The sequence below is a fragment of the Augochlora pura genome, chromosome 6 (genome assembly GCF_028453695.1).
Source record: "Augochlora pura isolate Apur16 chromosome 6, APUR_v2.2.1, whole genome shotgun sequence".
Lineage (NCBI taxonomy): Eukaryota > Metazoa > Arthropoda > Insecta > Hymenoptera > Halictidae > Augochlora > Augochlora pura.
Genome location: NC_135777.1, coordinates 5,557,872 through 5,584,194, shown reverse-complemented (window position 1 = coordinate 5,584,194; position 26,323 = coordinate 5,557,872). Strand labels below are relative to the sequence as shown.

At 41.6% G+C, this 26,323-nt stretch overlaps 3 protein-coding genes and 1 long non-coding RNA gene across 14 annotated transcripts in view; 3 read left to right on the top strand and 1 right to left on the bottom strand.

The window, feature by feature from the left end:
• Positions 1-185: 185 nt before the first annotated feature.
• On the bottom strand, positions 186-23,797 carry Cog7 (conserved oligomeric Golgi complex subunit 7). 7 transcript variants are annotated; one of them, XR_013494292.1, is made up of 17 exons: positions 22,424-22,589; positions 21,883-22,068; positions 21,677-21,808; positions 21,424-21,607; positions 21,156-21,349; positions 20,562-21,053; positions 20,367-20,487; positions 20,115-20,288; positions 19,592-20,050; positions 19,282-19,513; positions 5,320-5,372; positions 4,909-5,129; positions 4,327-4,416; positions 2,741-3,094; positions 2,391-2,615; positions 908-1,000; positions 186-310 (listed from the first exon to the last, which is right to left on the bottom strand). XR_013494292.1 is itself a non-coding variant. In XM_078183527.1 (11 exons), the coding sequence occupies exons 1-11, from the start codon at positions 22,727-22,729 to the stop codon at positions 19,341-19,343; spliced, it is 2,208 nt and encodes a 735-aa protein (XP_078039653.1). In that variant the 5' UTR covers positions 22,730-23,797; the 3' UTR covers positions 18,258-19,340. The 7 variants fall into 7 exon arrangements, 2 of the variants coding, with proteins under 2 accessions (XP_078039653.1, XP_078039652.1); XR_013494293.1 differs by lacking the exon at positions 4,909-5,129; XR_013494291.1 differs by lacking the exons at positions 186-310; positions 908-1,000; positions 2,391-2,615; ... (2 more) ...; positions 4,909-5,129; positions 5,320-5,372 and adding exons at positions 17,806-17,944; positions 18,011-18,121.
• LOC144471465 (condensin-2 complex subunit G2) lies at positions 13,346-18,653 on the top strand. 5 transcript variants are annotated; one of them, XM_078183525.1, is made up of 16 exons: positions 13,346-13,672; positions 13,775-13,938; positions 14,188-14,322; positions 14,407-14,670; positions 14,754-14,921; positions 14,995-15,297; positions 15,360-15,533; positions 15,621-15,947; positions 16,020-16,329; positions 16,406-16,593; positions 16,661-16,900; positions 17,017-17,348; positions 17,490-17,844; positions 17,924-18,217; positions 18,308-18,450; positions 18,520-18,653. In XM_078183525.1, the coding sequence occupies exons 2-16, from the start codon at positions 13,846-13,848 to the stop codon at positions 18,563-18,565; spliced, it is 3,372 nt and encodes a 1,123-aa protein (XP_078039651.1). In that variant the 5' UTR covers positions 13,346-13,672; positions 13,775-13,845; the 3' UTR covers positions 18,566-18,653. The 5 variants fall into 5 exon arrangements, with proteins under 5 accessions (XP_078039651.1, XP_078039650.1, XP_078039648.1 ...); XM_078183524.1 differs by having other exon boundaries at positions 17,005-17,348; XM_078183522.1 differs by having other exon boundaries at positions 13,346-13,638; positions 15,621-16,329; positions 17,005-17,348.
• Positions 23,058-24,371, top strand: LOC144471468 (uncharacterized). Its single transcript, XR_013494297.1, has 3 exons — positions 23,058-23,227; positions 23,436-23,705; positions 23,771-24,371. It is a non-coding gene; the product is annotated as an uncharacterized LOC144471468 (long non-coding RNA).
• A 1,239-nt stretch (positions 24,372-25,610) lies between these two features.
• The window catches only part of LOC144471467 (uncharacterized), a 122,378-nt gene continuing 121,665 nt past the window's right edge, over positions 25,611-26,323 (top strand). The window contains exon 1 of the mRNA XM_078183530.1: positions 25,611-25,627. The gene's annotated coding sequence lies outside the window, so the exon portion shown is untranslated. The remainder of the gene's footprint in view (positions 25,628-26,323) is intronic.

Here is a 26,323-nt window from a genome sequence, read left to right as displayed (position 1 = left end):
TTATTATTCTTCATCGTTAAACTATTATTGTTATTATATCTATTTATTTATTTACTACGTAGCCTAATTCTATTATATACATTCGTTATTTCGTTCTTTGTTAATTTATTTATTTTCTATGTTGAGCCCCCGCGCAAGGCGGTAGAATTGTAATTACCCCCCAACCCCCACCCTCCACCCCACCGCCTGGGGATTCTTTGTAAGCCCGGGGAAACATTAATTGTTAAATAAATTTCGTATTACCGTCATAATATTCTCCGACTCTTATGACTGCTGTCGATGAACTGCTGATTATTCATAGATGATACTCCTAATAACAATAAATAAAATAGTTAAATGATAAGCTAATTAATAATATAATACAATAAATGACATTATAAAAATACAGAACGCGATACATCACTTAGTAGAAATGCAGTTTAACGATATTTATGGCTGTTTTAGATAATGATTGATTGAGCGAAAGGTGGATGACAATAGGTAGGTTAACGATAACTACACACCCTTAACCCCTTGCACTACGATACTTTTCAAGCTGCGTTGATTAGCATTTGTTTATCCTTAATCTTTTTCTTAATAGGGTCAGACAATTTTTGTTTCTTTTATTATCTTTATGTACTTTCGTTTTAGAATTCGATGACAGAGGAATTTATTTTCATTTCGATATAGTGGAAGTTAATAATATTAATATTTATTAGAACCCGCATGAATTCTACACTACGAGTCTGACTCGTTATTATAGTGCAAGGGGTTAACAACTTTCTCTAAATTTATTTTAAGGACATACTGAACGTCTTGCTACAGACGTTTTTCAGACGTCTGCGTTATCTGGGAAATGTACACGTTCGTACTGTACAATTCTACTCGTATTCCTTTTCACTCTTATTAAATAAATATTTGAATGTACCTTTATCTAGATATATCAATCCACTGCACGGTAGCATCGATATTCAACAGACACTTTTCAGTTGCGTTCGAATCGATGATAATCTTCTGCTCTCTGAAAAGCGTTCCATAATATTGTATTATATTTTCTTAAATTTTATATATTTTTTAAAACTTTTCTTAAACTTTCTTTCAATATATTATCTTTTATTTTGCAACGATTTCTTATTAATATATTAATAAAGCAGGCAGCATTATGTAATATTAAAGCAGGCAATATCATACGCTTCGTGAAACAGCAACGAATCGTAAAATAAAAGAAAATATAAAAACGCTACGAACTTATTCCCCGAACCCAATAGATGGTAGTCTCGTCTTAATCGCGGAGTACCCGGTACACCGTGCGAAAAACAATAGGGAAGAGGGCGGCGTTCCAGGGGGTGGCGCAGGTCGACGGAAACGGTCGCGAAAGGGGGGCTCGGGATTTTCGTAACTGGTATCGATTTCAAATATACGGCACGGTGATTAATGTTACGAGAGTTTTCGTGAGTCATAAAGTTAGCATTGGTAGGTAACCCGGCAGTCCTTATGCCTGTCGTCGTCGTCGTCGTCGTCGTCGCTCGGGCTCCACCCTCGCGAAAACGGGAGAGAGAGAGAGAGAGAAAGAGGCGAGAGGACGAGAAAGCATAGAGGGTGGAGAAAGAGAGAGAGAGGGAGAGAATCATGCGGAATATCCGGAGGCGCATTGGCAGCGCGAATTTATCGCGGTGTTAAGCCGTTAATATTTGCGCTGGGCCGGCTTTAAATCAATGAAAAATATTCTAATTGGAATATGAAAAAAGTTGGCGCAGTCCCGCGTGACAGAGAGGGCGGAGGCGTTGGGACGTCGGGGGGCTCGGTAAACGACGCCGGGTAGAAGTAGAAGGAGGGGGCGGGGGGAGGAGAGGAGGAAAGTCGGACTCTCTGTCTGCCGCGTTACAGAAATAGAATATAAATTGTCTTAACGAGAACCGGGCAAGAAAAATGGCAAAAAGTTCGAAAGCGCGAGCGCTCCGAGGCGACGCCAGCTCCGCGGACCGACGCGACGCGGGGATCGGCGAGGGGTGAGAGGAGGGCAGGCAGCGGATTGCGCTCGAAACGAAACGATATCGAGCTAATAGATTCTCCCGGCGACCGGCTAACTACAAAGCAAGTTTACCAATTTCCACGGAATCGACCGAGAACCGTCGTCCTCGCGTTAAACGCACCCTCGCGCCCTGTGATACTTCGATAATCTGGCTGCGTTCAATCTTCCACGGCCACGCTCTCTTTCTCTTTCTTTTTTTTCTTCGTTATGCATGCATTCGATCACGATCACTCGGAACGATGATTTATAATCGTTTCCAAGTTCTTTCCCTTTTTTATTCGTTCCTTTCTCTTATTGCTTATTTCTTATCGGGCAAAATGACCTCGTCTAATTGAATTACTATGTAACCATGATTCCTCGATAATAATTCTGGGCATACCTAACCGCGGGAATAGTAACGCTTAACGGACGGGCTACGTAGACTTGCGTTTTTCTATTCTGACTTCCTAGGACGGGCCACGTTTTACGTTCTTCCTTGTATTTTTAGTACAGTGCGTTAGTTTGTCCATTTTACGCACATTGTGTATTTTTTTTTGGCGCCATTGGTTATAGCACTATCTGCTTGTTGTTCTTACGGCGTGGTTTTCATTTTAGGATGTGTTTCCTAAAAAAAGGCAAAAATTAGAGATATGTTTGAAACTAGATATGTTTGTCATTTTTGTCACGTTCTAAAGACAAAGCAGATTCGACCCGTCCGTTAACTGTTAATATTAAAAATATAATACTTACTTTGGGTAGCCGAGACATTGCTCGGACATTTACGGTTAACTCGGGCATTTTCTAAAAAAACCATTAAATTTCGGCACGAAATTCTGCCAGGTTGTCGAAATATCGCACTGCGTCCTCGGCCCCGTTCCAACGCTCCGCTCCGCGCCCTGTCGCGTTCCATTAATCCACGCGATCCATTAACATCTCGTGAATGTAACCGTCAAGGAACACGCGCCGACGTACCACGCTGCTAATTAAGGGGAATCAATTCGACGAGTTGCTTCGGCGCCGAATCGCGTCCTCTTCCACCTTCGCGAATCATCCGAAATACTCTCGTATTCCGGTCGCATCCTCGACTGGCGAAGCCTTTCGGATCTTTAAACAAAACTATTAATTATTAAAATTGTAATTATTAAATCAATTGTTAATTATTAAAAATGTTAAGAGAAGAAATTATTGTGCGGTTAACGCGTGGGAGATGGTGAAACTAAACCTAAAAGAAGTCTGTAGAAACTTAACTTGGAAAAGATGGTAGAACTTAACCTCAAAGATTACAACATATCCACCTGTATATTCTTTTAGAAAATATTTTTATCAAATCTTCCTGGATGGATGTTTTCTATGAAAGCAAGTAGTATGTTTTTTACTACCATTATTGCAAAAATTGTTAACCATTAAACTCGTGAGTTTGTAACAAAATAAGGGAGGAAGTGCTGAGCCTAAATTCGAAAGAACAGAACTCAACATCCTGTCTAAATCTTTATTAATACTTTTAGCTTATATTTATTATTTTATCAGTATATATATAATAGATATATAATAAAAACATATATATATATATATATACCAAACAATTTGTTCCTCAAGCATTTCCGCCTATCATTAACGATAATGGAGATATTGCTTTGTAACACTTTATTTGTCCCACCCTGTATCATAACAGTAAGACATTTTTTTATGCGGTGAAACAATTAGATAATTCGAGTCTCAATACATGGAGAATGAAACGAGGTTTCGGTCTCCCGGCTGTCGAAGGAACAATCGAGAGGTATCGTCAAAGCGTGGAACAGCGGATCGCAGGATCTCGTAAGCGTCGAGAGATCGCGGCGTAGCGACTTCCGGATGAAAAATGATCGCGGGGAAAACGGCGCAGTCACGCAGTTAGGGCACCCGGGGATTCGTGAACGCGGGGGTTTAGAGATCGGTCCCGCGGCACGCGCGAAGGTAAAACCTGGGCTGCTCGCTATCGGCGCGGACGGCTCGCCATCCCCTATTTGCGAGCGATTTCGAGATCGAGCGATCGCGATCCGTCTGCCAATAATTTCTCTTCGGTAACCCGGCCCCCGGGCGAGGCGAAATCCCCGGATTTTACTTCGAACACCGCATTGATTAACTTATCTAATCTAATTTAAATGCGAGCGGGCCGGGGCCGCCGCGGCTGTCTCGCTCCCGCTTAGGGACGGAGCAAGAGGGAACGCGGACCCACCCTCTCCCGCGGGGGGCGAGAGACGCGTGGAGCTTCGACGGCATTAAGGGAAAACCTGCTTTACAAACTTAACGTTTTTCTTGTTTGCATAAATCGATGGCGATGCTCGTCGAAAACATACCTGGAAAAGTGTTAAAGCGAAGTTCGAAGCGCGGTGGAGGACCTCATTGGTTATCAGAAGCTAAATTACGTGGACGCCTCGAAGTTCAACCTGTAACATGCACGATATAATTATACGCTTAAAATAGCTTCCACATTGTTATCTGATATATAAACGCTGAAAAGTGCAACAACCGCAGTTGACGAAAATGAACATTTTTCAAAATCACTGATATTTCAGCGTTCGAAACCTTCTCGAGCGCGATAGCGAGAGCCGGGCAAGAAACGAGACGAAGAGAAAAATGGGGATCCGGGGGGGGGGGGGCCGCGAGGGTGGATGCTGCCTTCGCTTCGAATCGGAGCGCGAGAAACGAGCAAGACGTCCGACTGTCGGGGACGGAGTGGAACGAGGGGCAGAAAAGAAAGAGAGAGGACCTTGAAAGCGAAGAAAGAAGGAGAAGGGAGAGACGGTGTAAGGGTGCACGAGATAATGAGAGGAGCGAGGGTGAAGCAAAATGAAGCGATCCGGTGTGGGGCGGATCCTAGGAGCAGTAATACGAACAGGGTGTACCGTGTTGAGTAAGGCGAGTTAGGGCATACAAACCGCTATGTAACGTATCAAATCGAGTGCTGAACCCGGGATTAAATCGGCGAGAATGGTACAAGGGTGAACGACACTCGTGGAACCTGCGGGGGCTGCCGGACAGCCGCACGAGTCCGCCCGTGCGGCCGGCTTCTCTGAAAATCGGCCGCGTCGACCCACTTGGATCATTCCTTGATCCACCGTGAAAATCCGGCTCAAGTTTTCGGGATTTTTCTTCTCGACTGTAACAGCGACGCGTCGTCGTTTTCAGAACGCTCGTCTCGGCGCGTCCACAATTATTTCGTCGATATTTTCTCACAGGACACGCGGCGTATAAAATAACAGCAAGAAGGGAAATATTTGATTGCGTTATTGCATCGTTCGAAAATTATTATTATTATTCTTTACTAAAATTATTATTATTATTATTACCTGGGGAATACAAGGCCCACCCCGCGTATCTTGCTGAAGATTTTTCCGCTTCCCTGTCAAAAAAAAAATTATTATTCTTTATTAAAATTATTATTATTACTCTTTATTAACGGGCTAGTAAGGTCCTTTTGTGTTACGTAGAGGTGATGCATTCCGGACTATGTATATACATAGTAATTACATTGAATTTATAATTTATATTGAATAATATAAATTAAAAATTACAATATAAGAGTGTACAATGAAGTAATTACAGTGTGTGTGTTTTAATGGCTAGAGTTGCTGCATTTGTAAATTGGCTCAATGAATTGCCAAAGAATCGCCGATATTATGCAATAATATCGGGATAGATCGAGGGGCGGACGATCGCGCGGGCGAAAGATGGAATACAATCTGCTCGAGCAATAATCTCGAATAATTTCATTCGAGGATATTCCGTCGGCGTAACGGATGATTGACAGTACAATAATAACGGCGATTACGACAATATTGAAGCAGCGGCTGACTTTGTTACGGGTGTAACTAGGGGATTTTCCCCCCTGTCCAGGGACACCCTAACCGCCCTTAACTTACTGCATCAGTTTCGCAAATTGAACGACCTTGGCTCCGTATCCGCTTCACGCAACCACCCGGAGAGAGAAAGAGAGAAAGAGGGAGAGAGAGAGAATCTTTGATATTATACGCTGTCCGCCCTTGCGATTTTTATTCGCAGCGCTGCAATTCCGAAAAGTATTTCTTCAAGAAAGTCCAATCTTTTTATTCTGTCCTACGAAGTTTGCAATCCGACTATGCGGCCATTCCCTTCCGAATGAATTCCGCGGAATGTTTGAGTTAGAAGTACAATGGCCCACTTCAAATATCCCGGGACTCCATTAACCCCCTCCCGTTGTCTACAGATTTATATTTGAAAACTTCGGCCGCGCGACGATCATTGAATAATGTGCGTCACCCTTAGCGATCATTGGAGAAACCTAACCTGCGCGAAAGCATGGAATATAGAGATACAAACAAGCGTCGACATTCGAAATTAGCTCGCTCTGAAATTGCAATAAACTCCATCCGGAACACTTTCTGCTAGAGATCCTATTTATTTAATTTATAAATAATAGATTATAAATTATAAAAACATATAAAAAATTATAAATTATATAATTTAAGAGGTAAGCAATCGCAGAGATTCCAATGTTCGTGGCTGTAAAAAACAATGATACGGTAAGGGGGTGAGGGCCACGAATGGAACGAAAGAATGTCGAACAGCATAGCGGAATTCGTGTTTAAAAAGTGGAGAGCATTATGTTCCGCAGAAGTGGTCGACTAAATCGAACGGGAAAAGAAAGGAGGACGCGGGAGAGAAGGGGTGCGGTCCGCAGCCTCCGCCCCCTAAGCATCGTTTGCCGTTCCTCCCCTCCCTCTATTTATCATCCGACTACTCGTCTGCTGACTTGTTATTAAATTAATCCTTCGTTTAGTCAAATTGATGCATCGATATCATAGAGCAGTCATAACTCACGACACCCTTTCCACCGTGATTAGTGCACACGCAGCGCCCTGTTTTCACGCGCGACCCCTGATCCGAGCGCGGCCATAGGCGTCCTCCACCCGTCGATTCCCTGTTTCCGCCGATTCCGGCGCTACGCTATTTATTAACATCGTTGCTTACGTCAAAAACGGACACCCGGGCGGGTACATTCACCTCGAACAATAATTTACTTCGATTCCATAGAATTTTTCGGGTTGCCTGCCGTATTTCGTCAAGTTCGACCGATCAGGTTTTTCGTACTTTTTGTCTCTTGTTAAACGAAACGATAATCTTTAACCCTCTTAGTACCGAACAACGATATATCGTTGTTGGAAAGATAGTTTTCTTAATATTTTAATTAAGCAACAATTTAATTTCTTATTTCTTCTCCCTTTTTGAATTTCTTGTTTATTAAGCTTTTCAAAATTCTTGCAATTTCTTTCCAAAACTTGATCAAACTTCGTCGAACGAGCTTTAAACATTTCCCTCAGACACAGACAATTTTGGCCGGTACTAAAAGGGTTAAAGATGTCGAACGATAATTTTGAAAGACGGTGTACAATAATTTTTAAAGACGTCGAACGAAATAATGAACTTTCAATGACAACGATAAATTTTCCCTCGAGAATAATAAGAACAGTATAAACCGCGAAATAGTTTATCGCAAAAAAACCGAGCGGAGGCGAATTTTTCAGAAAAATGGAACGGATACGCGGAATATCGATAGTCGTTGCCAGTCGATAGAGTATAATTTCGAGCGGGAATTAACATCGGAAAACAAGCGGGACGGCGCGCGTCCAATTAACTTAAAAATGAACATTTAATTCCGTCGCGGATAAAAAAAATAAAAAGAAAGCGGGACAGGGGGGGGGGGGGGGGGGGGGGGGGGGTGGCGCGGGCGAAATAATTGAACCGACGGAAAAAGGACCATAAATCCGTAATAACGGGAGCCTGTCCGATTGTTTATCGGAAACGTAGGAGTGTTCGATCAATCACGAAACGACAGGAAGCAAATACTGAAATCAGTGAGTCGCCGCGCAATTAGTATACGCGATAGAGACGTTGATGGCCGCGGGCGGCGGCGCAACTTTTATTTGTCCGTCTCCTACGGAAAGAGCACGGCGGATCGCGGAACGCGGCCGTGCACGGTCCACGGACCGAGGGGGTGCACACGTTTTCAATTTGAATACCGATTAATCTGACCGAATAATCTTACCGTATATTCCGACCCCGGTCTGGTCCTCCCGATATTCGTTTGAGGGGTTGTTTTGTTTTTTTTTCCGGGTTTGTCCCCCGGTGGGTGGCGGTCCACGAAGCAGCAGCCGTGTGCGAGTACGTGTCGCGTGTGTGCGTGTGCGCGTGAAAGAGAACGCGGGCGCGCGCGCAGCATTTTTTCCGAACAGAGGAGAGAAAAAAAAAAGCGGAAACAGAGAAAAAAAAAAGCAAAAACTAAAACGGTTCCACTTTATCGTGCGGCGCGCAGCAATTAATAATAACAACGCAATCGGCCCGTATCTTTTATAACCTTTCCGGGTATAAATCGCGAAATTCTGGAATTATCAGGCAGCCGGAATGAAAGGCTATTTCCGTCGCGCGGAATCACGGGCAATATTTTACGCGGGATTGGGGTTGAACGCGGGACACATCGACGTTTGATATTTTTATGCAGTGGCGCCACCGCGGAGAGATTTACGAGGCAGATACGCGATCACAAAATGTCCGACACTAAATCAAACGTGTTGCATCGGAAAACATCAGAAATTATTATTGGGACTTTTATGGGATCGACGGGAAGCGAAAGAAGAGCGGCGGCGGCGAGCGCGCGCGCAGAGGCTCGCGTGCCCCCGATATCTACCATCCGCATGCGGACAAACTATACCGCACACTATACTATAGTGCGGCCATCCCGACCAGCCAGCCAGCCGGCCGGCAACGCGACCGTTTTCATTGGCCAACTATCTTCCCGTCGATCTGTCCTCGGATAAATCCTGATCTATCAGGGCCCTGCGCGTTCCCCACGATTTTTATATTCCGACGAAGAACGCGTTATGGCCATTCGTTCGACTGTCTGTCCCCCGTGTCACCGATGCTGCCACGTTTCCCTACGAACGGAATCCGTAACGAACCTATAAATCGCTAAAATTCTAATATCGCCACTGTTTCGGCTGTCCCAGACGATCGACAGAGATACATTCCCCGTAACAAAACTACTTCGAACGTTTCGCTTCGCGTTTCGCGATCCGTGCCGCGTTCGATTTCTGCCGGGGGTTAAAGCGCTTAATATATTCGAACGCGATGAAAATATTGAGCTCGGAATTGTGTTTGCATTGTTCCGAACGACACCTCGTGTCTGCATTTTCCGATTGGCTTCCTCCACCGAATAACTCTACTTGATGCTAGAAAAACCTCGAGCAAGATGTTTATTCTACATTGTTAGAATTACTATTATTATTTTACATTGAACGTTGTGTACGCGATCTCGTAGTTTCGTCAAGATTATTCCCAGGAGAATGCCACGGACAGCGTCGAATACAATTAATAATCTATCCTAGTTTAAATTTTAATGCTGTCACCAATGGGACCTGCCGAATGTTTGCGAATAACTAAAAGAGCCGATACGAAGCGATTCAAAGTCGTATATGCGCAGGCTAGTCGCGTTGCGAGCGTACGTTCGCTATTTCGATTCTCCTCGGAATGTTTTTCACGAAATAATCGTCGCGAGCAGATCGCCGTTGTTACCGATTCAACAGATCCGGGCGCTCGTAGTTTCGTTGAAAGATTGCCGCCGCCGCGACGAGCAAATCCCGTCGCGTTAGAGTCGTTTTCGTGCCGCTGCTAACGAAGGAATACGGGTTCCCGTTCCCCGGATCCCCCGCCCCGACCGCCCCCGTGCCGCCTTCCTTTTCATTCTTTATCCTTGGAAGAAATAAAGGCAGAGTCGTAACAGCGGAATGATTAATATCCGGCTGACAGTTTGTGAAACGGGCAGCCAATAAACGGGATAAAAGTACTGGTGAAAAATAGCGCGCTCATTAGGGGTACAGTGACATCTGCGACTGGCTGCGCCGAAACTCCTTCGAGAGAGAGAGAGAGCGGAGAGAGAGGGACGGGTGAGGAGGCTGTGCCCCCGGACGAAGGGGACAAAGAAGACAGGTTTATTAAAGTAATGCCGGATCATTTTAATATTCGAATGGGAGCTCGCTTGCACATTCCCGGCCGCGCCAAACACCGTCGGCCATCGTTTCTAATCTTCCTAATCTACGTTAGAACCGTGAACTTGGTCGGATCGATGAACCAGCCGCGCTATTACTTAATTGTTCACCGGCTTCTTCGCTGCTTCTCCCTTCCGCCCCCTACTCTGGACTGATTAAAATTCTTTTCGTACAGTTTAGTTAACACGCGGGTGGTCCTTTGCGCGAGAAACCGGGATCGTCACGTTTTATCAGCGTAGACTGTTATTTTTTCAAGGTATTATTTAACGATGGTAGCAATTTCAACCAAACGCATGATCGCGTGTGCTACACCGAAGCAGAAATAACAATTAGGAACAAAAAACGACACAAATGACTAACATAAAAATTAAATTGTCGGTAAATTCAGTGACTCCAAATGAATGATTTTTGGATTTTAAATTCTTCCAACAACTTCACCGAATAATATCTGTACCTCGGATTACCATAATTATTGCTTATTACGTTTTTTTTCGATACATCCCTTTCACGGACATGGAAACACTATCTAGCGGCGGCGCTCGAACTAAAACACTCCTGTAACGATGGATTCGTTCCGCAACTTCAGGGATATAGTATGTGTCCTTTTACCATTGGAAACACTGAAGAGAACTCTACCAATGTATCGATAACAATTTCCCAAGCATGTGAATCACAATTAATTATTAACACGCAATTTTCAGTTTTACCTTCAATTATTGGATGTTGCAACAAGTGTTTCGTGCCGTCTCTCTCATAAGAAGCAGCGTAACGTTCGGCTCGAATTTTCTGCTGCTTTCGAACCTCCAAACAGCGCCACTTCATGCGGCGGAAAAATTGCCAAACTGTTAGCCGAAAGGTAATATGGTAAAATAGTATCGATAAAAGATTTGTCAGATTTTGTATGAATAAACTAATTAATTGTAACATTTCCACTTAACACTTGAAATTTAATCAAATAGTCGATATTTTAAACTGAAATATTTCGATGTCAAATTATGAAACTTATTTTTGTTTCGTATAATTGTGTTTTTCCTAAGAAAAGTAATTATACATTGATTATGTATACATGATTATAGTATTCCTTTTCGATAACTCTAATCGACCAGCGGAGAAGACTGTGAATCTCGAGAGATCCCATTCCTTCACCTCACGGCATAACAGTACATACATTGCATCTCTTGTGTTACCGATAGTCCAGAAAAAAAACAAACGCGTTAGCAAGAAGCGAATTGTACCGCTGCATGAAATGGCGCAATTCAGACGTTTAGAAGCAGCAAAAATTCATGACGAATTATTATACAACTCATTATTTTATCTATTAGGCTGTTCTTCCGTTTATGGTCCATCTCAGAATTCGATGAAATTTTGAAAATAAGTTCTTTTTTAACTAAAATGACGATTGCCAGAAGGATTTTTGGCGACTTGAAAAAAATTTTTTTATCATTTCAATGTCGCGCTCTACTTTACCGACTGACTGACACCGACTTTGTACTTTATGTTCGTGCTGTGCGCATGCGTAAGTATGATGGGACAGTTTGTCAAGTGCTTTTAGAGTTGTATAAGTCGTATAGTTTAACAATGAGTCATTTAAATTTGTTTTACATTGTAAAAAAAATGAATGATTTCAAGTCAGCACTAGAATGGGTGAGAGAACTTGGGTTAATTCCTGCTGAAAAATATTGTGGAAAACATAAGAATAAAATGATGTATGTTGAAGTGAGAGGAAAACTAGGTCGCTTTCGATGTCGTAAAATGGGAAAATATGATCATTGGATTACAGCTGCACATAATACATGGTAGTTATTACTTGGTTCATTATTATTTTTATTATTTTATATGGTAGAATTCTAATTGAAAATTTTAATAGGTTTGAACGATGCCATTTAAACATTGAGACTTGTATGATTATTACTTATGGTTTTGCGTGGAAATTTTCATTCGAACTAATGCAACATGAGTGCTCTATAGTTGAAAATGAGACGGTTTCCTCGGAAACGATTAGCGATAGATTTTCATTCTGCAGAGAAGTATGTACTCTTTGTCTTGATAGACGATACGAGATGAAAGGTTCAATAGGTGGTCGTGGTGTTATAGTAGAGATTGACGAATGCAAAGTTGGACGGAGGAAATTTGAAAAGGGGCGTATACGTGAGGGGGTATGGATATTAGGTGCAATTATTGTGGCCAATCATTTTATTTTTCTGAGGGAATCGAGCTTTAATAACTTTTATTTTAAAACATTTGTTATCAATGTAGGTATGATAGAGCGAGGAGGGAAGAAATATCGGTTGGAAATATGTCCCGACAATAAACGTGACGAGATTATGTTAATATCTCTTATTAAAAAACATGTAGAAGTGGGTTCGGAAGTTCATACAGATTGTTGGAAGGGATATATGAATTTAAAAGATCATGGTTATATTCATAAAACTGTGAATCATAGTACAAATTTCGTAGATCCGGATAGTGGAGCGTACACACAAAATATTGAATCATCGTGGCGTGCTTTGCGAGCTCGTCTAGCTAGAGGTGGAATCAGAAAAGATTCGCTTATAGATCATATGTGTGAATTTTTATGGCGCTATGAGGTTAAACAGGCTGGCAATGATCCATTTTTACAATTAATTGACGACATTAAATATATATATTCTGGAAATTAATGTAAAATGTATAGAAAATTTCAATTATTAAACCAAGTGAATCAATATCTACAATTGGAAGATTACGAGATGAAAATTAATTTAGGTTAGGTTAACCCGAAAGTTTATTTATTATTTAGTTATATTATTATTTATGCGATTAGAATGAGTTGTGGTTAGGTTAGGGTTAGGTCGTGCTGGGGGCGGAGAGGGCCGGCCGTAAGGCCGGCCCGACCACGCATTCGAAAATCCAGGAGTAGTCTAAAAATTGAAAGATTACCTTATGTATGTATCATTCTAAATTAAAGAGGATTCGCTTATAGATCATATGTGTGAATTTTTATGGTGCTATGAGGTAAACTAGGCTGGTGATGATCCATTTTTACAATTAATTGAAGATATTCTATATAAAATAAAAAGTGGATAAGTCGGTAAGGTGGAGTGCGACATTGAAATGATAAAAATTTTTTTTTCGAGTCGCCAAAAATCCTTTTGGCAATCGCCATTTTAGTAAAAAAAGAACCTATTTTCAAAATTTCATCGAATTCTGAGATGGACCATAAACGGAAGTTTCGCCATCTATTATATGAAAAGTAACACAAATTGTTTGCTCCGATATATTACATATCTATTTGTATATTTGTATAGGTGTGTATCAAGTATGCGTAACCTGTTCAGCGGTTCAAGCGGTTGCCGCTATGCGGCGATAGTGCGTCACGGTCCATGAACATGTTCTAAAGCACGTTTGGTGTTCGCTTATGTTCATGTCAAGAGATCAATATGGCGACTTCCATAGCATAGTAAATAAAAGTGAAGGGATCTTATAGAAATTAAGATTTATCAGTAACTTCATGCGGAGGTGCAATAATTTGATTACCTAGCACCTCTGATACGATTTAATGGAAATTCTTCATGTTTAAAGGCATCATGTGAAATACTTACGACTTCGGTACATTCTCAATCGCCCAATGTTGTGTACAAGAGTAAATGTTAACACTTTACATTCTTATTAAGACGTTATCGTGTGATAAAATAAAATTATCAACCATATATATGGTTTAACACATGTTCTTTTTTTCTTTCAGTTCTTGTTAAAATACTTAACGAATTGACGTACAATTCTACCAAAACAAAGCCGTGTTAATGTTCCGGGAAAATGTTGCAGCAACGTGCATTATCAAGAGATAAAATACTGTTTCGTATTTTAAAGAATAAATGCCCGAACGGCAACAGCATATGCGTGAAACTGGTATCTATCAATGGCTAGAATGTATACTTTCGTTTTTTTTTTTTTAATTCAGTATATCTCTACCGCATACACACATAAGCTCGCATGTGCCGTGCGTGCATGTCACATGTACGTGTATACGTACACACGTACTGTATTAATCAATTTCTTCTTTTTGTGATAACCTTTGTATCAAATTAGTAGAATGGTTTGTTTCAATGTTTGAATAACAAAGTGAAGAAAATTATTGACAGCAAGTTCTTATTTTAGAATAACAATGTGAAAAATATTGTTGCATTATCAGAGGATGAACTCTGCGAGATATGGCACCATATGAAGATCATGCTGTTAGAAACTCAAAAGATATTTATAAAGACATTAGAAGATCAGGCTAAACCTACCGAAGTAAGGCTGTTCAATCGGGCTAAAGAATTGCTAATTAAAATTGTTCGCATACTTGCAGTCTCATTCATATTTTTTATATTGTAGGAATACAATGTGATGGTTAAAATGATACGTGCAATAACTGCTATAGCCCTTGAAACCATTCTACAACGCGCGTTTATTCCTAATGTACTTTTACAAAATTTAATGTTATTACATTCCTATATTCTTCCAAATATAAATAATAAACAGGTAAAAAATGAAATATCCAATCTGTTAGAGAACTGGTGGAAATTAAATATGACTTGGAAGGAGAAGATGATTAAAAATGTAGTTAATTATCTTATTCAAGGTTGCAAGTCGTCATTGGTACTTTTATATTAAATAAATAAATATGTATATATTACTGATTTATGTTGAACATATAGAATTAATGTTGATCATCTTTTTAGCAACATGTGAAACGTCTGTATGATGTAAGGTCGGCTATTACATTACTAAAATCTACTGAAGATATCCAAAAATTGCTTAGACTTGTCAGAGAAAATACTGTGATGTCGTTTGAAGCGGGCAGATTGTTGATATTATATTTGTTTACTCTCGGAGAACAGTATATATTGGTAAAAATCACAAATCTATATGTTTTCTTCAAATTATTAAAGAAAGAAAAATTAACAAATACAATTCTTGCAGGGAATTCATAATAATATGAAGGTTGTTTTACAAGATGTAAAACATAGTTACATCGCAAGTTACGCAAATTTGTACGTGTCCGCGTGGTCAGCTGCAACCGAAAAATTAAAAAAGTTTATTGCGGAGAATTGCATACATAATATTATTTTTCATTGCTTTCGTGCGCATAGAAACTCTAAGGGACTGGGGAAGCTTGGTAAAAATCTTTTCTTATTTGTAGCCGCTATACACGAAAACAAAGATCCAGCGGTAAGAGTGATGATTCAGAATCAGTGTAAAACCTTGCTTTGGAAATATCTAAAGGTAAAACAAATGGTATGCATGCGCGCAGTAATCGCTAATTAGTAAATGAAATGATATTACAGGCTCGCGGGTCTTACGTTAGGTGTAACGCGGTGGAAATTCTATTTATGACGAGCACTCCTCACTATGCGTGCGTCGCGAAAGAAAGGAATAAATTTCATCTTCAAAAATTTTATAAGACAGTCAATGATCTTTTAAATGATCCGAACCATGAAGTATGCAATATAACTATGACTGTAAGTTGATTTTAATGGATCGAACACTAGCATTTACAATATTATTTAATCGAATTATTAACATTGTACAACGTTCAAAAATGTTAGGGAGTTTTAAGGTTAATGGAAAAACATTGGAACAGTGTACCGACCAATATAGTCCGCAGTTGGTTAGATACATTGTTGTATTACACAAGAAACGTTGGTAATGCGCAAATAAGAGCGAATGTGTTTATCGGCTTAAGGAAAATACTAATTAAGAATCGATCTCATAGAATACTGAAGGATTTTTTACCGAATTTCGCGAAAAGTATTTACGACGAAGACAATACCGTAGTGGAAGCACTAATAAAGCTTCTTTGGCACGTCCACAACAACCTTGGTATACCATTTTGGAATATCGTACCGTTGTCGTACGTGCTCGATCAATTGGAGGTGCATATTTTTTTATTTATACGCAACTATTCACGAGCGACGATATACGTTGATTCGCGTAAATATTTTCAGAAAACACGGGACACGCTTCTGCTACAAGAATTGATAAAACTTCTTTGGCTACGTATATGCTTAAATGGTACCGATAACGATAAAATAATGGAGGAAATAATATATATAGGATTGTACAATGTTATGGCAATTAGGAGGTTTTGCCTTCATTCAAAGTCCGTTATAAACTCGGATATATTCGCGCAGTTAATCGAGTGCTTGTTGTCCGAGATAAAAGAGAAGCTGGACTGCTTGCCTTTAACAGAAGTATCGAAGAAACGATGCAGTAAAAAAATCAAATTGAATAATAAAGAAAGCACAGGAAACAATGGTAATATGGCGCGTATGTTGTGTCAGACACCGACTCGATTGTTTTTCATTAACATCCACAATTATCGCATCAACAGATGATCTGAACATTGAGAAAGTCGAAGATCTGGATAGCTATAAAGATATTCAAATATGCATAGACGTGATTGCTATGCTACTGGTAGCAAACACAAATAATCTAAGCGTCGATAAGTACAACGAGGAGGAGAGAAATATTATGCAGTCGATTGCGAATGTGTTGCCAGAATTGTCGACGCGTTTTAAGGTAAATTTTCGGAAAGTTGATTTCTAAATTCGCTGTATATCTTTTTGCGTTAACAACTTTTTTTCAGGATACTCCGGTGAACGAGTCGATTATATTTCTATTCTCGATAATGCCGAGCAAATATTTCCTCGATAAAGTCGAAGTCATGGAAATTTTAGAGCAACAGTTATACTCTTCCAATAGTTCCGACGACGTTCTTTTCTCGCTAATTCACGTTTATTTAAAGTGGAACGAAGGGCAAAAGATTTTCCTCACGTTAACAAAGCTTATCTCGGATTCGTTGAATATGAACACATCGAATGTCCAGGTATCACTGATATATGATAATCCCCGATTCTGCCATCCTTAAGATAACAAAATTAGATGTCTTATCCTATAAATGATAAATAATAAGTATTGATATTAATACAGCAATTGCTCCAGGACTTTTGCAATTCTTCGAACGTGTTTAGGATCAACGTGGAAGGTTTAGAACTGAGCCTTCGTATTTTAAAGCACCTATTGCACGTCGAGTACCAGTCGGTCTTGATGAATAAGTATCATCAGGATGTGCTTAAGTTCTGGGAATCGTTGCACGTGTGGAGAACGTTCATCGAAAGTAGTATAGATAACGAGTGCAATATGCGTAAGCTAATATCCAAAGACTTGGTTGTGAGATTTTATAAGGAATACATATCGTTGATACTTTTGTTGAACAAAAGTAACGAGTTCAACGCGTCGACACGGTTTTCGGAGATTCTTTTCTGGGTTAAGAAGTACGTTTATACAGCCTAATGTATTTAACAGACGTTTGTGCAAAATTAATTTAAATTCGAGTTTAAATTAAATTTGCGCGAACTTCTACAGCGTGTGACGATAACCGGATCATTCTAATTTATGCTGTATTTTGAACACAGGTCAATAGTACCATGTATACCCCACGAAGATATAGACACCGAAGACCGAGTGATCTGTACAGATTTAATAAAGTGTACTCTTGATACCTTGAAACTGCTTGTACAAGAATGCGACAGTAGCCCAAAGTTATGTTGTGATATAGTACTTTTGTACCGTTGTTGTCTCTTTCCTGTGGGAGGGGTTGTTTTCTTGAAAAGCGCATTCGATATGATACAAAAATTATTAGACTTTAGTAACATGGCTTACAGGAACAACGAACACAATTTACTGGACATCGTTGTTCCGAATTTTGTGTGTATCGTGATGGTTACGTTAATCAACTACAACGAAGATATTTTAGTGAAGTATACAGACGTGAGTATTCGACGAGTGTAAAATCGAGGTGATCGTTCCTTCACCGGATTAATTTCTCATGTGTACAATACTGTTCCAGAATTTAAAGGTCCTGCACGATCTGACAAAAAAGTATTTTTCTATTGTTAAAAATACTTATAATTGCCAGAGAATGTGTTCCACGTACATCACCTGTCTGTTTAACACTGCGATCGGTAGCGTGAGCAAAGAAATGACTCGCGTGCTCCAGAACATGTTCGTTACCAAGGAAAACATTTTAATCACGCGTCTTCCTTACCTGGCAAGAAAGATATTGAAAATTATCTTGCACGCAAAAAAATACCAAACGATCAGTGTTCAAGTGCTTACAGAAAACATAACGAGTTATACGAAAGTGTGTATATCGATTACCTGTTCTATACATACCACGGTAATTTGTTAAATTAAAATTTATTAAAATAACTTTATCTATCGCGCGTTTCAGATCGATTCGTTCTCGGCGCTGGTAATTATATACAAAATGATACAAAGAATACAGAACAAGACAATTACCGATAAATTGAAAGATACTACCCTGAAATTTAAGATGCACAACCAAGAACTTTCTTATAATACCTGTTTCGAAAAGTATGCTGTTATATTTGTATTCGATGTTGCTGATACTTTTATAGAAAATAAGTAATTTCACTGTTTCAGATGCATACAAAATGCAATAACCATAGTTATCAACGCAATACTGTAGGAGTGAGTCGCTAACGGTATGCTGAATACCGGACTACAACGTATCCGGATATTTTATATATTCATTTAACAAGAGGCGTACGTCAAGTACAAAAATGCTTTTTTTTTATTAGCATCTGACAAATACTATCGTATTATTTATTTTACGCGTTGAAAGAGACTGTGTTTATCAGCACACCCATAGGTAATACAAACGCATAATCACAATCGTTAACCTCCTACGGAGAGTGGAGGGATACCAGGCAACGAACTTGACCTTCGCGTGATGTAATTAACACTAAACCTGCCGTGCAGTAAAACTGACATTGTGCATAGCGTCGTAAAAATGCAAAGATATATTTTATTTATATTTGTACAGTTTTTATTGCAACAGTGCAATTTATTCAACTATTTGATCGTACTAGGTTTAGTGTTAATCAATGACTATGATAATTTTTTTTATAGGGCAACCCCCGGTGGTTACGCATTTGTATATGTAACTAAAATAATATTTTTCTACCAGACGTGAAAAGTACAAAGAGACTAGCGTATACAATCGGTAAAAAAATAAAAACTCTAAAGATTATTTCTACATTTATATATAAATATATATATATATATATCTTCTGTATGTTGTTGTTGTATAATTCTTTATAGAAGTTACCGACTTTTCTTTATGTATTTTCTATTATGTTACTTTACATAAAATATTCAAACAAATTACGCAGTTATAGTTACCGCAGTATCTGCCACACGTTTTGTACAAATCAATCCGATTCTCTATAGTTGCGCATCGATTAACCGGACGAAGCGATATTCCTCATTTGTCTAACGGCTGCGACCACTCTGGCATTGCAACCGGAAGTGCCGTTCTGCCAATCCTCCGGCGACAATCTCAGCAACTGAGACATGTGTTGCAAATTTTCTGACAAAGACAGACCGAGTTCCTCGAACACATTACCAAGGTAATCTATAATGCATTTTTCACGTGAACATTTGAGTAAATGCGAGCGGTGTTGCAACCGGCATTATGTATTCGTCTACACACCTATGTCGGTGGCCAGTTGCTTGCACGCGGCGGAGCTCAATTGGCAAAGTCCCAGGGTTTGATCCAGAAACATTTGACACGTTCTTTTAGCAATAATATCCAACAAAATACCAGTGAAACCAGTTTCAGCAGAGCCTTGCGCGTAGTGCGGATCCGCCGCCTTTAACGCTTGCGTCAAGCTCTGGTTTTCTCCAAGCAGAAACGGTTCCAAGTGCTGCGGCAACGTCATCAAATACTGTCCAACTTGCGTGATATATTCCTGAGGTGAAAAACTATAATCGGGCAAATCGGCGCTCAACTGAGTCAATTTATTGGCGTCCATCGACCAAGCAGGTGCCTTCTGCACCAACAATAGTTGGGTAAAAATCGGGGCGAAGATCACCTCGTACGTTGCTCGATGCAGATCCGAGCAGAGCTTGTGTATAGATTTTACGATGGAATCGAGAATAGTTGTCTCTTCTGAAAGGAAATAATGGTAACTGTCGACAATAGTATTTTTTTACAGATAATCGACTGCTACTACCTCTCTGGAAAGATGCGACCAGGTTTTCTAACTCGGTCTGGCTTGACGCGTTCAAAAGCAACTTCTTGTACTGCGAAAACACGCCGATCGCCGTACTCTGCAATTTGTTGTTGGCTTCGGTTATATCGATTACCAAAGACTTTTCGAATTGTTGGACGTGTCCCAAGAGATCACCTGAATGAATAAAATCGTGCGTAGCAATATTTTTCTAAGCTTCCCAGAATAAAAAAAGCAGCAAGCCGTCGATGTTACCTATGCTTTGCATCAAAGTGAGGCACATCTGGAATAAATTCCAGTCCTCGTGTTTTACTTTCTTCCGCTCTAATTGCCATACAACTGCTTGATATTTTTCAAGATATTTGTTAAAGTAGCTCTATAACAATTATAGAAAATTGTGATTGCCGAAGATACGATTTTACTCTAATATCTTTCTCTTATTAAACGTACAGTTAGAGATTTCAATAGTCCGGGGTATCCACAACCGTCTGTAAACAATTTGCATCTTTTGTTCGCCTCGTTCGCGTATTCCATTATTCTCGAGATGCTCAACGAGAGCGCATTGATCGTTTCGCTTAAATCGTCTTGCGTGAATTCCATCGATCTCAATTGATGGTCGAGTTGCGCAGTTTCGTACACGTTGTATCTCACAACGTATGGAATGTAAGGTGCATAGATCGCTTGGGCTAACGATAGCAATTTTTGATTCGGCAACTTCGCCTGCGACGACGTGTCAATCGCGCCATGCAGATTCACTGCGAAGTGTCTCGTAATCTGTTTCAGTTCAAGCAACAGAGACAGTTGCATCGCGTGCGAATATTGCTTCAAAACTGCTTCTATGCACTCCGGAATGCCAGGATCCAAGCTTTTCAATAGATCGGCGTATACGTCGATTAGGATGTCGATCGAGGTATTTGGAAATACTTGATGACACCATTTCACCTTTGTTGGGATCATATTTGAATTAGAGTTAAGTATGTTATGGAATCAGCTGTTAATTGCATTCGGTATTGCCGAACGTCTTTTCGATAGAATGAAGTGTACCTGATCGTGCCAACTTGACAATAGTTTATCGTAATAAGTGTGCAACCAGTAAGTAACATTCTCATCCTGAGTTAACTCGATAGTTCTTCGCCACTCCTGACCCAAGGACACTTTTAGGCAGTTGTGATAATATTTCAGAAGTTGTGGCAAACGTTCCATTTTATTAAAAATGTCCACATAAACTTTGGCTTGCTCTAAATATTTCATTGTAACAGAATTAAATGCGTTCCGAGCGTAGAAAAACTTTCTATGGAAAAGTATATATTACCTAAGTTAGCAGCAGTGAATGCTTGAACTAATCTTGGACTGGCCATTGCTTCCAATCGATTTTTCAGACCTTCTAATTGTAACTTTTTGTCCTCGTAGTCAATAACATTCACAAGCATTGCCAGAGATTTTTGCATGCTAAATAATTTATTCGCAATAGCTTCCACATCCCCTGATTCAAATACCTAAAATATAGAGAACGCGAAGCAAGGAATTACATTGTAAAAGCTGGCTCCTTTTATTATACTATGTACCTCTTCGACATCATTTGCTAAGACACTCCAATTGTCAGCCTCGTGCAGACCCTGTTTAGCATTTTGCAAATCTGTTTTTATCTTGTCGATTCTTTCCAAAGTTGCCATTGAGGATGCGGTATCTTTCTCAGCCTACTCAAACAATTCATTGCTTATAAATCGTACTGTGAACCTATGATGATTAAAGAATATTTCAGCAGGCCAACCTTTTCAATTTCTTGCTTAACAGCAACCATCTTTTCCCTCAAAGCCAATGCTTCCAGTTGCAAAAGTTGTGTGTCCCTTAGAACTCTTGGTAAACTCGATAGAACACTCTGACTGGTTTCCTCTAGGGCACCGTTAACTTGTTGCACATACAATTGCAACTTCATTACCAAGGATGAAACAAATGCCTATTACCAAGATCGTTTTGTAATAAGTATTTACCAGAAAGTAACAAACGAAACGTTTGACCCAATAATTTATAATATTGGTTTAGAATGACAAATATAAATGCAGTCACAAATTACGTGTCGTCCGCGCGTGTCAAATCGAAACGAACGAAACATTAAAAAGCGTATTAATATCACGTTGAAAAAAAAGGAGTGATCATTTTGCAAAGAAAGTGCACGGTGTCATTGACCGTGGTGCAATGGAAGCAGCCAGTTTTGCAACCGACTGCACCAGTGCAGTAGAAATTTAAAAATCGTGCCGACGTGCGAGGGAAGACCGAACCGATCAAAATGTTTATAACAATGGACAACTTACATCTTTGTTCTCTTGTGCTTCGGCGGTTTTGAACGTTTTATTTATCCAATCTTTAACGTCGAAGGTATCCTCAGAAAACGCAGACACGTCCTGAAAATGACAATTTGAGGTTAGAAACGATTCGGTCATTATTCCTCGAGAAATCACTTAAAGCTATAACGCAAATTCCGTGAAATCGTTTACGAGATCGTTCAATTTACTCGTTCGACGCCTTTACGCGCGCGATTAACTCGTTCGAGCTAGTTCTGGTTTAAAAAAAAAAAGGTAAAGTTGAAATCGATGATGACGTTTCACTGTGCTTACCATATCAAAAACTCGGTGTGTCAGACTAATCGGACGGTTCAGGAAAAACACAAGTCGAATCCGCGAAGGATTCACAGTGATTTACAGCGGTCGGTTAACGATCGGTTCTCGGAAATCCCGTCTGGCCGTTCTTTTTTTGCTACTTTTTCTTTAGCGGCGCATAGCGCAGAAGTGCTTCGCCGTTTGACCACTTTGCTGCACAATTCCGGAGTTGCCTCGCGCCTCGAGCTTCGCAAACCAGAAGGAGGCACCACGCTCTTATCGTTCCCCGGACTTGGAAGGCTCGGAAAACCGTTCGGAACGTCCTCGTCGCATCGTTAAGTATTATCTCTCGTACGTTCCTCACGGCAAGTGTTCGCGGCTCGCAATGGCCGGATTGATCGTGTGAACCCCGTGCACAATCTGCCTCTCCGATAACGATCCACGGCTCTGCCAAGGGGAAGATCACCGGTATCTCGGAAAATTTATGAAATCTTTTGGACACGTAGATCGCCCGTATCGGTACGTATCACGCAAAATTCGTCTACCGGATAATTTCAATCCTTAACACCCTTGCCTGCCGTTTGCGTAACAGCTGCTCGCTCGATTAAAATTAAACGATCATTTTTCAAACAGACATTAGTCGGAATTGTTTCAATTGTTTGCACAATAATGATTTTGAATTTAGCGAAAGGGAGTGGCTTCGACTTACAAATTTGCTTGCATTTAGCGTAGTTTGCGGTTCGGGCGTCTAGGGGTTGATATCCACCTGCTTGTAGCTGCTTCGGACGGTAAAGAGCAAAATGCGTGACACGTACCCATCTGTGCTTTCGACATCCAAAGAGTTCTATATAATTCGCCGACTTTCCCGGGTCGCAGATGTCTTCTCTCGCAACCGTTCATCCCCCGGGAATCACGGGAAGCTTGGCGTGGGTACTTTGGTGGTGCGCGTCGCGTTCGACGTTCGGCGAACCGGCGACGGGTTGATGATTAATGGAAAGTAAGACCGGTTCACGCTCGTGGCGGCAATCGTGATAAAGAGGACTTCTGTATCTCGGATTCCAGACGAGCCTCGAGCGGCGGCGGCAGGGCGCCGTGGACGAGAAGACCCGTGTGCCCGCCTGTTCAACCCCCTTTGTCACGGTCATCGGCTGTTCTTTCTCGTGACACGATCCACGGCTCTGGATACCAGCGAACTGCCTACCAGGAGGTAGGCGGCAAATCGAAGGGGAAAAGGGAGAGAAAATGGAGAACAGCATGTTATCGGTCGCTTCCGAGCCCTTCGTTGCCACGCCACGCCCCCGAAACTGCGTTTGCGCGTCTGAATCCGCGTGCAACAGTTGGAACTCGGGAATTTCGTCTCTCCTCGGAATAATCAGACTGGCTCGGCGACGGAAATAAGGAGAGACAAAGAGAGGAAAAAGAGAGAGAGAGGGAGAGCCGCAGCCGCGGATCTGCGGAACAACCGCGGCGCAACTGTACTTTGCCCTTTTCCTTTGCGAACGTTGAACGCGCCGAGACAAGGCTACCTATCTTCCTGGGTTTTGCGTTTGCGTTACGCTCTCGCCAACGCCGTCGGTGCACGCACGCACACGGACGCGCGCGTTCTACTCTTCCCTCTTCGTCTTTTATTTTTCTCCCGTTTCTGTGCGTGTCGACCGCTGGCACGGCCTCTCTCGCCTCGTTTATGCTCGCGATTCTAAGCGGAACACCTCGTGCAATGGATCCAACGAATCGATCCTTCGAAAGTGCTATCTTTGTAACCCCCGAGAGTTTCGCATGAAAAACATTTGCGAAGGCGTGGTCCGGGACAAACGACCGCTCGCAGTGACGGGTTCCAACCAACTAACGAAATCGACGTTGACAAATATTCATTCGCGAGCCGATAGTGCCCCCCGATCATTTCAACGGTATCGGTTGTATAATCTTTGGAGTGGCCCGGAACGTGGCCTAAATTTTCAACCCCGTTGCACGAGGCTACGCCCTTTGGGAGAAACTCTAGTCTAGAGCCGGCTTTGGGAATTTTTTTAAACCAAAACTATGAGAGCCATCTTTATCGAATTTTAGTATACGTTCATGTCTTATCCTTGCTCGTGAATTTTGACACGGAAATAATGCGAAAGCCGAGAGAGAGAGAGGGAGAGAGAATTCGAGGATGGAGTTTTCTACGCGAGGAAATCGATTCTTGGGAGGTTCTAGGCTGGAATATTCTCTTGAGCGTAATATCAGCGGCGCGATCTCTCGCCGGCTCGATTCTAACGTCTAATTTTTTCCCTCTGTTATCGCAGATTCGAAACCGGATTCCTTCATGTGGCTTCGCGTTCACACGCGCGGAAATTATTCTTTCGCGTAAATTCCGAGCTTATTACGGCCGGCAATCAGTCTCAATCAGCGCGCCGTATTAGAAGCGTATGCGTTTAATGTCGTGCATAAAGCGCCTCGATCGGAAGTCCAATTTTGTAATCCTGCCGTGCATACGAATCGCGTGGCCGCCGACGGATCGCCCTTCGAATTCAATCCGGTCCGGAACGTTTTGAAAATCACGTTTTCGCTTCGCTCGACGTGGAATGATTTGTACGAATCCCGCCCACCGAGAACTTTTGTGTACTTTACTCTCATCGGACGCTCGTTGTTTCATCATTTCACCACGCCAGCGAACGTGCGTATCGCTCGCCGACGCGACGAAACGACGGAACCGTTGTTCCAACACGGAAAAGATCGTTGTACCTTGACCCAGGACATCTTCGTAGAAAAGGGCCGGAAAATGTCCTCTCGACCGTTGTGACTCGACATCAGCCAATCCCGAAACGCCGGCAGAGGTGCGCGGGATTGGCTGGAAGTTCGCCACGGTACCGAACACGACTTCCGACTGTTTCCGGTTCGGACGAAAAACCGATCGACCACCGAGAGGGCAGCGATCCGGTGAGTTCAGAAAAGCAGGTAACGTCCTTTATTTTCTCGTCTGTCTGTTCTGCTCCTGGTTTCCGCAAAGCGCACTCACCGTTCTTATTCCCTAATGCACTGTCGGACTAAGCAAGCAAGCAAGCAAGCAACTCGTTCAAACTGTAAACCGTCCCGAGGAATGCTCGATAAGGAGCCGATCCTGCCCGCTTCGTCTAAACAGCTCCGCCGTTCGCGGAACGGTTTGGTCTTGGTGCGCGCGGTTAGGTTTCAACTATCGGCATTGTTCGACGATCGAACTTGCTCGCACGTTGGTTGTGTAGAACAGGAGATCGATTTCCTAATTGATAACGGCGTCGGAGCGCGTGTCCGGTGCGCGACCGTTGACAGAATCGTTCGGCCCCCTGTGACACACAATCAATTCTGGAAGGCGGCGGCGCGGCTGCTCAACCTCCGGTGTCGGTGTTCCGTTTTGTAACCCATTGGCTGCGATACACATTACATGGGACCAGCCAATCTTAGCCGATGCTCGATGCCACACACACACAATGCTTCGCAAGCTTCTGCGCACTCCGGAGTACCCTCAGACAATTACTCACAGGATTCAGGGCGAGTACTTGTGCCTAGGGTAAACGACTCCCTAATGCACGAATTTCCAGCAATCCCACCGCAAGAATGTCCCGAGCGAAACCGTCCTCCCTGTGTGTCTGCCGAATG